Source organism: Ornithorhynchus anatinus, chromosome 15, assembly GCF_004115215.2.
Source record: "Ornithorhynchus anatinus isolate Pmale09 chromosome 15, mOrnAna1.pri.v4, whole genome shotgun sequence".
Classification (NCBI taxonomy): Eukaryota; Metazoa; Chordata; class Mammalia; order Monotremata; family Ornithorhynchidae; genus Ornithorhynchus; species Ornithorhynchus anatinus.
In genome coordinates, this window is record NC_041742.1 from 11366976 (window position 1) to 11377887 (window position 10912).

At 61.6% G+C, this 10912-nt stretch overlaps 1 protein-coding gene and 1 pseudogene across 1 annotated transcript; both read left to right on the forward strand.

The window, feature by feature from the left end:
• On the forward strand, positions 3014–3973 carry ORNANAV1R-PS4027 (vomeronasal 1 receptor ornAnaV1R-ps4027 pseudogene; annotated as a pseudogene).
• ORNANAV1R3241 (vomeronasal 1 receptor ornAnaV1R3241) lies at positions 9649–10626 on the forward strand. The gene has a single exon (NM_001253633.2). It carries the CDS (start codon positions 9649–9651, stop codon positions 10624–10626), a length of 978 nt encoding a protein of 325 aa, NP_001240562.2.
• The last annotated feature ends 286 nt before the right edge of the window (positions 10627–10912 follow it).

A 10912-nucleotide genomic window follows, 5' to 3' on the forward strand; every position in this document is an offset into this window, starting at 1 on the left:
ACCCTTGGGAAAGAACACTCCGACCATAAACGGCGACGATCCCGCTCCAAAACGAGCCCACAGTCTAGAAGGGGGCCGGGGGGTGTGGGGGGAGACAGCCTGGTCTCGCCTATGCGGGAGAGTCGCTTCCGACCCACACGACCCCCCTGGCCACGTCGCACAGTTGGTGCGGGAAGCAGCGTGGCTCGGTGGCGGGAGCCGGGGCTTGGGAGTCGGGGGTCACGGGTTCGAATCCCGGCTCCACCGCCTGTCAGTTGGGTGACTGTGGGCAAGTGACCTCATCTGGAAAATGGGGATGAAGACTGGGAGCCCAACGTGGGACGACCCGATGACCTCGTATCTACCCCAAGTGCTTGGCACGTAATAAGCGCTTACCAAATACCGGCGTTATTAGTATGGTATTGTGAAGCCTTTACTGCGTGCGGGCACTGCTCTAAACACTGGGGTAGATATAAGCATATAGTAGTATATAAGTATAGATAGAAGCGGTGTGGCTCAGTGGAAAGAGCACGGGCTTTGGAGTCGGAGGTCACGGGTTCGAATCCCGGCCCGGCCACTTGTCAGCCGGGCGACTGCGGGCAGGTCACTTCACTTCTCGGAGCCTCAGTTACCTCAGCTGGAAAAGGGGGATTAAGACCGTGAGCCCCGCGTGGGACGACCCGATTCCCCCGTGGCCCCCCCCAGCGCTTAGAACGGTGCTCGGCACACAGTGAGCGCTTAACAGATACCGACGTTATCATATAAGGCACTGAGTTGGGACACGGTCCCCGTACCACACAGGGCTCACAGTCTTAATCCCCAATTTACAGAGGCGGGAACGGAGGCCCAGAGAAGCGAAGTGACTCGCCCAGGGTCCCACGGCCGACAAGCGGCGGGGCGGGGGTTCGGACCCGCGACCTCTGACTCCCGGGCTCTTGCCACCGAGCCACGCCGCCTCTCTGCGTCACGCCAGGACGGGAGGGCCGAACCCGGTCGGGATGGCCGGTCGTCTCCGAGCTCAATCCGCGCTCCCGTCGGTCTCCCCGTCCATCCTGCGGCCCCCTCGACCTAACGGCCGATGGTCACGGCTCCTCCGACCCTCAGAAGACCTCACGGGAATGTCCCCGAAGACCCCTCCGGCGGGCCTCCGGTCGCCGGCGGCGCCCGGTCGCGGCCTCCCGAGAGAGAGAGAGAGAGAGAGAGAGGGCGCTTCCGGGCCCGTCTCCAGCGAGGGGCCCCTCCGACTCCGGATCCCGGTGGTGGAGGAGACGACCCGGAGGCCCCTTTCCTTCCCCCCTGCGTGTCCCCCGGATGGCTCTGTCATTTAACGGGGCCCGGTGGACCAACCGGAGGAGAGGTGGTGGGAGCGCGGGGACGGGCGGCGGAGGCCGAAGAGGGGGGACCGGCGTCGGCCGGGAGGGGAGGACGTCCCTCCCCGAGCTCACTGCTAGAGGAACTGATCGGAAATTGTCGTTGAGAGAAGTGAAGTCCACGCGAGCATTCATTCGATAGCATTTACCGAGCGCTTGCTATGTGCAGAGCACCGGACCGAGCGCTTGGAATGGACAATTCGGCGACAGATAGAGACCGTCCCCGCCCACTGACGGGCTCACGGTCTAGTCCACCCTGCCGTCCAGATCATTTCCCCTCAAAAGAGCTGGGCTCGGGTCTCCCCCCGGCTTAGAGACTTCCGACAGCTGCCCGGTCGCCTCGGCTCCGGGATCATCGAAAATAACGGCGGTGATGATAAGCGTGGCTCAGTGGCAAGAGCCCGGGCTTGGGAGTCAGAGGTCACGGGTTCGAATCCCGGCCCCGCCACCTGTCGGCCGGGTGACCGTGGGCGAGTCACTTCACTTCTCTGTGCCTCAGTTACCTCATCTGCAAAAGGGGGATCAAGTGTGAGCCTCACGTGGGACGACCCGATGGACCTGTATCTCCCCCAGCGCTTAGAAGAGTGCTCGGCACATAGCGAGCGCTTAACAGATGCCACCGTTATTGTTATTACCCCGTATCTCCCCCGGCGCTTAGAACAGTGCTCTGCACATAGCGAGCGCTTAACGGACGCCAATATTATTATTACTATTATCATAATACGAGATGGGCGACGTAAGGTAGGAGGGGGAGAGCTGATTGAGGTAAGAAGCTTACCCTGTGTCAGTGAGGCGCTGGGATTGACAAAAACGAATCGGGTTGGGCATGTTCGGGTTTTCGATGGGGCTCGGAGTGTCCCACTTCACTCCTTTGCCGCCTAACTATCCTCTGTACTTCTAATTCCTTCATTCGATAGTATTTCTTGAGCACTTACTACGTGCAGAGCACCGTACTAAGCGCTTGGAGTGGACCGTCCGGCAGCAGATAGAGACGGGCTCACGGTCTAATCGGGGGCGGCCGTCTTTTGCCCCAAGCGCCCCTCGCCCTGGGACATCGTCCCCTCTCTCATCTCACCGACCGCCACCCTCCCTCGCCCCCAGACCGGCCGCAGATCACACGTCCCGCGAGAGGCCGCCCCCGACTGTGCCCTCAGACCCCCTACGCCCTGGAGATTCCCCGTGTCCTCAGGCTTGGCGCTCTTAAGCGTGGTCTCCTCCGCCGTCTGCTCCGACTTGTAATTTACCTCACCGTTTTTCTCCCCGGCCGGGCCGAGAGTTCCCCGTGGGCACGTTCGTACCTGCCGACTCCGTGGGGTTTTAGTGTCCCAAGAGCTCAGTGCGGTGCTCCGTATGCAGGAAATGCTCCACAGATACCTCTGATTGCCTAATTAGTTTCCCTCTCTCTCTTTCCCTTCTCATTCTCTCCCTACTCCCTCTCACCCGCGTCCCCTTTTTCGCCAGGTATCGCTTTTTCTCTCTCCTCTCTCTTTCTTTCTCACTCTTTTCATCTTGCTCCAGCCCCTGCTTTCTTTCCCTCTCGCATCCTTCATTCCTCTCTCCTTCGCTTTCTTTCCCCCCCTCCCCCGTCTCCCTCTCCCCATTCCTATCATTCCCACTCTCCCTCCCCCTCTCTCCCCTTCGCTTCTGACCGAGAACTCACACGAACGGAAGCCAGCGACGTTTCTTTTGGGACGGCGTTGCCGTCACGGATCAGCAGCGGGGCGTCAGTCAATACCTTCCTCCTCCTGTCTCGTACCCACACGGTCGCCCTCGGCCACAGGAGCGGCCCCTTAGACTTGATCTACGCCCACCTGGCCTCGGCCAACCCCGTCGTCGTTTTCACCCGCGGAATCCCGGCCGCCGTTTCCCTCCGGGGAGGGAGAGGTTTCCGGATGGGATCGGATGGGATGTCGTCTTTCGCGTCTACCGGGCGGCCCGGGGTCTCGTCATCCGCGCCGCCGGCCTCCCGGGAGTCTTCCGGGCCGTCGCCGTCGGCCCCGGCGCTTACCGGCGGGCGTGGGTCGGAGCTGAATTGCCCAGGCGCGTCGTCCCCTCCTCTGCCCCCTTTGCCCGCCGACAGTAACGCGCTGTCGTACGTGACCGGCCCCCTGAACGGCACCGCCGTTCGAGTGGCGTTTGACCTCAGACATCGTCCGACGACCGTCCTCGGCGCCGAGGCCGCCCCGATAGACGCGATCTTCCTCTCCGGCCGCGATCCGATATCGGTGGCGAGCGCGAGCGCGGCCCGCGGCTACGCGGCGTCGGTCCTGCCCGGACGCCACCGGCTGGTCCGTCGCCTCCGTGGGCCCGGCCGCTTCTCCGGGGCCGCGCCCGGGGTCGGTGCGGCCGAGGGAGTCGTCGCCCCGGTCGTCCTCTGGGTCCTCCTTCGTGGCCGCCGGTCCGTCACGCTCAGCGCTGTGGTCGACGTGAAGGAAAAGTCTCCCCCGCTGGTGAAGACCCACCGGCTTTCGGCATCCGCCTCCTCTTTCAACTGCCCGTTACCGGTGATGTACAGCGACGGGAGGGCGGGGGGCTTCCGGGAGAGGGACCCTCTCGTGTCCCACGTGGATCCTTCGTCGAGGAGCCGCCTGCCCTCCCGCTGGGATCCCCTAGAATGGAAGTGACCGCATTTCCCGATTTCGAGGCCCGGCGTGGACGGCGGCGGCGGAGGGAGGTGGAGATTTCCCTAAAGAGGGGAAATCCGCCCTCCCCGCCGCGCTCCGGTCGCTAGACCGGAGGGGCCGGTTCGGGAGAGAGCCAGCAAAGGGCGGGGATGGTCGTCACTGGCAGTCGGACGTCCCCGGCCTCCCCCGGCGCCCTTCCCGGCTGCCCCCATCGGGGCCCGTCCGCCGCGAAATCTCTACGCTCGCCAACTAGGAGACGCGTCTCCGCGACCTCCTTCCCCTCCCCCGGTTCCTGGCTCGCGGGACCACCCCCGCAGCGTGGCTCACTGGAAAGAGCCCGGGCTTGGGAATCAGAGGTCATGAGTTCGAATCCCATCTCTGCCACTCGTCAGCGGTAGGACTGTGGGCGAGCCACTTGACCTCTCTGTGCCTCGGTTCCCTCATCTATAAAACGGGGATTAACCGGGAGCCTCACGGGGGACGACCCGATTCCCCTGGATCTCCCCCAGCGCTTAGAACGGGGCTCTGCACGTAGTAAGTGCTTAACAGTCACCAACATCACGATGGTTAGTGTTACCTGCCCCCTCCCCTTTCAGAGACTCGCCATCCGTCAACCGCGGCGCCCCTCCTGGAGGCCCCCCCCGCCTGAGCCCCCTTTTCCTGGGAAGCGGCGCGGCTCCGTGGAAAGAGCCCGGGCTCGGGAGGCAGAGGTCGTGGGTTCGAATCGCGGCCGGGCCGCTTGGCAGCCGGGTGACGGCGGGCAGGTCACTTCACTTCTCCGGGCCTCGGTGACCTCATCTGGAAAATGGGGATTGAGACCGTGAGCCCCACGCGGGACGGGGACTGGGTCCGACCCGATCCGCTCGTATCCACCCCGGTGCTTAGTACGGTGCCTGGCACACAGTTAAGCGCTTGATAAACAGGATGATTATTATTATTTGACCTTTTATCTTCCAACGGCTTCTTCCTCGCCGCTTCGGACGTGAGAAGCAGCATGGCTCCGTGGATCGAGCCCAGGCCTGGGAGTCAGAAGATGGTGGGTTCTAATGCCGACTCTTCCGGTTGCCCGCTGTGCGACCTCGGACAAGTCGCTTCACTTCTCTGTGCCTCAGTTACCTCGCCTGGAAAGTGGGGATTGAGACCGTGAGCCTCCCGTGGGACGGGGACTGTGTCCGACCCAATTTGACACTTTCCACCCCAGCGCTTAGTACAGTGACCGGTACATAGCGAGAGCTTAAAAAATACCACAGTTATTATTATTATCACCCTCCCGAGTGCTTAATACGGGGATCACCGAACAGCGTCTGCTCAGTAAATAGCATTAGTCGATGGATCGATTTACCGCTTGGACACCCCTCTCTCCTGGAAACACTAAACACCTTCAGTTTGGTGTTCCCGAGCACCACGTTTACTAAGCACGCTGTTTCAGGGAAGCAGCGTGGCTCGGTGGAGTCAGAGGTCATGGGTTCGGGTCCCGGCTCGGCCGCCCGGCGGCGGGGTGACCGTGGGCAAGTCACTTCACTTCTCTGGGCCTCAGTGACCTCATCTGGAAAACGGGGATTCACTGGGAGCTTCACGTGGGACAACCCGATGACCCTATATCTTCCCCAGCGCTTCGAACAGTGCTCGGCACCTAGTAAGCGCTGAACAGATCCCAACGTTATTATTATTATTATTATTAGTAGTAGTAGTAGTATTACTCCAGGGGTTAGAACAGTGCTCGGCACCTAGTAAGCGCTGAACAAATACCAACATTATCATTATTATCATTATCGTTACCCCCGCGCTCAGAACAGTGCTCGGCACCTAGTAAGCGCTGAACCAAATCCCAACATCATCATTATTATTATCATCATCGTCGTCTATCATGCCCGTGTCCCCCCTCCGTCCCGGGATTCCCCCTCCTTAAATGCCAGGCCGCTGCCTTCCCCACCTCTGAGGCCTTATTAGGGGGAAAAGCAGCATAAACCGACTCTCCTTCCACCTCTCGCTCCATGATCGGGGAGTCCCACCGAGCCAGGGTTGCGGGTTTTCCACTCTTTCACTTTAACCGCCATAGGGGATCTCGTCTCCTCCCTGGATTTCTGCATCCACACCCGTATCGCGAGCTCCCATCTCTCTCCCGCTGCGGGATTCGTGGCACGCGGTGGCCTGCGGTGCTTCGGACTGGCACTTCCGAAGGCGGGCGGGACCCCGAGGGGGCGGGCGTCAGACCCGCGCTAGCGATCCGGGCTCGGCTCCCGGCGGGAGCCGGGACGTCCCCGGCGCCGCGGGACACGCCGTCCGTGCCGCCGCGTCCCTCTACGGGCATCTCTGCCGGTCCGGCGGCGGCGGGTAAGTGCAGGGGGAGATCTGGGCTCATCTTGGCCGGGATCGGTGGGCGACAGGGAGGGGAGCGGGGCATTTCCAGGGACGGCGGAGCGTCAGAGCAGATTAGCGCTCAACCATCCCCCCGCCGTTGGGGTACGCGCTAATCGTTCCCCGGGGGATGGGGGCGACGAGGCCGATAAATGCTGCCTCGCTGAAGCCTGGCCGCCCGCGAACTGCCCCGCCGGCCGGCCCGAGCGATGGAGACGGGTGAGCGGGATCAAGCCATCTCTCTGGCGGTGCTGTTTCAGGGCTCTCCTTAGGATAGTCCGAGGCTTCGGCCCGGAATCCGGGCCGGCTCTCGTGTGGCGGCCCGGGGTGGGGTGGGGGGGGGGTGGGAGAGGGACGGCGGCTGACCGCCCCACCGCCCGCGCTTCCCCGGGCCGCGGATTTCCCCCTCCTTCCTTCTGCACCCGGGTCTCCCGGGGCCCCGCGCGGGTCCCCGTTCTCCCGGAGCCGCCCTCCGGCCATTCCGCTTCCCGCGGGGGCAGGCCGGGGACCGTGGACGGCACCGCCGAGGACATCCCCACTGGGCCTCGGCGGCACCAGTGGCCGGGCGGGAAGCACACATCGCAGGAGCGAAGGTCAGCGTCCCGTTTGTCCCGTCCGTATCCGCCTCTCCCCCGAGCCTTTCCGTTTCTCAACCCACCCCTCTCCGCTCACCCTTCCGCTCCTATTTCGGCGTCCTTAGTAACCCTGAACCCACCGACCGGTCAATCGGCGGTCCTTATCGAGCACCTCCCGGGTGCAGAACGCCGCCCTGAATAGTCAGGAGAGTACGGAGTCGGTAGACGCCTTCCCTGCCCGGGTGCTGTGTGACCTCGGGCAAGTCGCTTAACTTCTCCGGGCCTCGGTTACCCGGTCTGCGAAAGGGCCATTAAGACCGCGAGTCCCGCGTGGGGCCCGGACTGCGTCCGAACTGATTAGCTCGTGTCTAGAGCCCAGTAGAGCGCCTGGCGGATGGTACGGACTTGATAGCCAATACAGTGCTAAGCGCTCGGCACACAGAAGGCGCTCAGTAAAAGCGATCGAATGCACGAAAACGCCCGAAAGGACGGACAGACAGAAGGAGCTTACGGTGCACAGGGAAGAGCCGGACAGTAAACGCAATGGCTACGTACTTAGATGCCGTGGGGCGGAGGGTGGGGTGGACGGTAGGCGCCGAAAAGGATCAGGACCGAGGACGGAAGTGAGGAGGAAGGAAGAGGGAGGAGAGGAGACGAGGGCTTAGTCGGGGGAGGCCTCCGAGGGGACGTGAGTTAAATAAGGCTTTAAAGGTGGGAAGGGCGGTGGTCTCTCGGATGTGAAGGGGGACAGGGTTTCCGGCCAGAGGGAGGGATGCGGTCGAAGGTCGGGGCAAGACGGAGGAAACTGAGGTACAGCGGGCAGGTTGGCATCGTGGGAGTGACGGGTAGTAGGAGACATAAGGTCTCCCAGCTCCCCCACGCGCCCGCTGTATGACCTCGGGCAAGTCGCTTACCTTCGTGGGCCCTCAGTCACCTCATCTGTAAAATGACAATTTATACTGAGTCCCGTGTGGGGCAGGGACTGTGTCCAACCTGATTGACCTGTATCCACCCCCAGGACTTAGAACAGTGCTTGGCGCATGATACGAACCCAAGAAATATTATTACTTTTATTATGAGGGCGGAGCTGATCGGGTGCTGTAAAGCTTCTGTCGGACAGCACGGGTAGACAGGGAACCACTGGAGCGGGGAGACGTGGACTAAACTATTTCTCAGAGAAATCATCCGGGAAGCAGAATGAAATGCGGACTGGAGCGGGGATAAACCGGGGGCAGGGCGACCGACGAGGAGGCCGATGCCGGTAAGGAAGGAATGATATGAGCGATTGGATCGGCGGGATTGTCGTCGGAGAGGAAGAGGTGGATTTTAGCCTTGATGTGAATGTGGAACCGCTAGGATCTGGTGACGGATTGACCGCGCGGGCTGAATTGGAGGGATGAATCGAGGAAACGCTCGGGTTATGGGCTTGAGAGACCGGGAGGGAAGGTGTGTTACCTACAGTGATGAGAAAGACGGGAAAGCAGGGTTTGAGCGAGAAGATGAGGGAGTTCGGTGTGGGATTCGACCCGACGCCCACGGCCTCAATCTCCGTTTCCTTGTCCGCACCCCCCCCGGACGGAGAGTTTGGACGGAGTCTGTCGCGGCCCTCAGGGAGACGCCCCCGGCCCCCCAAACAGGAGGAGCTGGAGGTGTTCACGGGGGATAGGACCGTGTCCCGTAACTCAGGCTCGGATTCCTCGGCTCCTGACGGATCGTCAGAGGGGAAGGCTGAGGACATTAGAGTGAGGGATGGGTGTCCAGTCAGTAAATCAGTCGATGCTATTTCCCGATTGCTCTCTGGGTGAGAAGGACTCTACCCAGCACTTGGGAGAGTACAGTACAACAGAGTTGGCAGACGCTTTCCCCGGGGGAAAGGGCGCCTCAGCTCTTTCAAGGCCCTTTGGAATCAGAGCGGAGAGAGAGAATCGGGCCGGAGAGACACGCTGATCTGACCCGGGATGCCGCTGCCGACGTCCTGGCGGGCCTTGGTCTCGGAAGTCCGCTCCTGACCCGACTCCGGGCCCTCATTTTGCACACCGTGCCATTAATCCGCTCCGGACCGAAGGGGCGGCAAGAAAAGCCCAGGTTAGTCTCTTCCTCGGGTCTTCCCCTCCCTCAGCTTCAGCCCCCTCGCAAACGCTTACCCCTCCCGCCCCCCATTTTCCCCTTGCTTGTTTTAGTTGTGATCACTATTAGGCACTTATTGTATTATCATCATTGTTATCACGTTATCGGTACCGTTAATTTCGTTAGGAAGCATTATTATGAGACGGAGGCTTTATCGGACGGAGCCTGGCTGATTTTCAGACAACTTGGAGGAAAGATTCCTCTTTTCATCCCGGCACTGACAGGGCGTAGAACGGAGGCCTGAGAAGTTTACAGGGTTGATGCGACCGTCTGTAGGAGAGGCGGAAATGTTTCACTGAACGTGGAAAAATGCTCCCTCCTCTTCTCTTTTTCCTCTTCTCTGCTTCTCCCTCTTCACCTTTTCTTCCCCTTTCCCTCTTTCCTTTTCTGTCTTTAGCTTATTCCCCTCTCCTTTTTTGCCCATATTTTTCCTCTTCGTTTTTCTCCCCCTCTTCCTCTTTCCATCTCCTTTTTCTGTCACTCCTTTCCCCCATTATTTTCTGCCCCGCCCTCTCCACATCGCCCTCGTCCCGTTCCTCCCCCTCCCCCTCTCTGTTTCCCTCCCCCTCTCGCATCTTCTAGGGTGACCCGAAACCTGTCGGGAAATTCGAGGCAATGGACGGCACTGAGCTCTCCTTTCGGATGGCCACTCTATTACAGATCAGCCCGGGGGTTTCGGCCAACGTCTTCCTCCTCCTATTCTGTATCCGTGTGGTCTCCGCCAGCCGTAACCCCAGCTCCCCTGACCTGATCCTGGGTCACCCGGCCTCGGCCAACGCCCTCATCCTCCTCACCAGTGGGATCCCCGAGGTCCTGTCGGCCTGGGGATGGAGAAACTCCTTGGACGCCGCGGGACGTGAAGTCCTCTTGTGTTTCTACCGAGCGGCCCGGGGCCTCGCCATCTGCACCACCTGCCTACCGAGCGTCTTCCAGGCCGTCACCCTCGGCCCCGGCACCTCCCGGTGGGCGGGGGTCAGGGCCAGACCACCCAAGTGCATCCTCCCCCTCTGTCTCCTCTCCTGGGTCATCAACATGTTAGTGGACGTGACCGCGCCGATCCACATGACCGGCCCCCAGAACGGCAGCAGCGTCCGGCTCATCCTGGACCTCAGATGCTGCTCGACCGTCGGCGCCGGTCCCGCGGCCACCCTGGCCGTGGCGGCCGTCACTTCCTTCCGGGATCTGTTCCTCGTGGGGCTCGTGAGCGCGGCCAGCGGCCACATGGTGTCCGTCCCGCACCGACACCGCCGGCGGGCCCGCCACCTCCGCGGGCCCGGACGCTCTCCCGGAGCGACGCCCGAGGTCGGGGCGGCCAAGGGAGTCGTCGCCCTGGTCACCCTCTACGTCCTCCTCTACGGGAGGCAGGCCATCACCCTGAGCGTCTCGATGAATAGGAGAGAGAAATCTCCTCCGCTGGTGAACGGCCACACGGCGCTATCGTTCGCCTTCTCGGTCGTCGGTCCTTTCCCGATCATCTACGGCGACGGGAGGATGAGAACGTTCCGGAAGAGGGGATCTCCCGAGTCTAACCCGGATCCCTCCTGGAGTCCCAAGGAGCCTGCTCTCCCATCGAAATCCACCGAGCTAAGGTGACCAGTTGCCCGATTTGGGTAGCACCGTCTCGTTGTCCTGTGGGATCTGAAAGATCCGTGTGGTTTTTCAACTGAGACCCAGACGATAATCTGGTCCCGTGGCCCCGGGGGACCCGTCGAGGACATTCAGGCGAGACGACCCTCGTCGGTCATTCCTAAACTTCACGGTTCCGCCGGAAGACTGAAGCGGATGACGAGGCAGATGGTAAGCGCGTTAAGTGTCGAGGGAAAGCATTCCGCTACTCCGCGAAGGAGGGAGGGAGAGAAAGAGAACAAGAAGGAGAGCG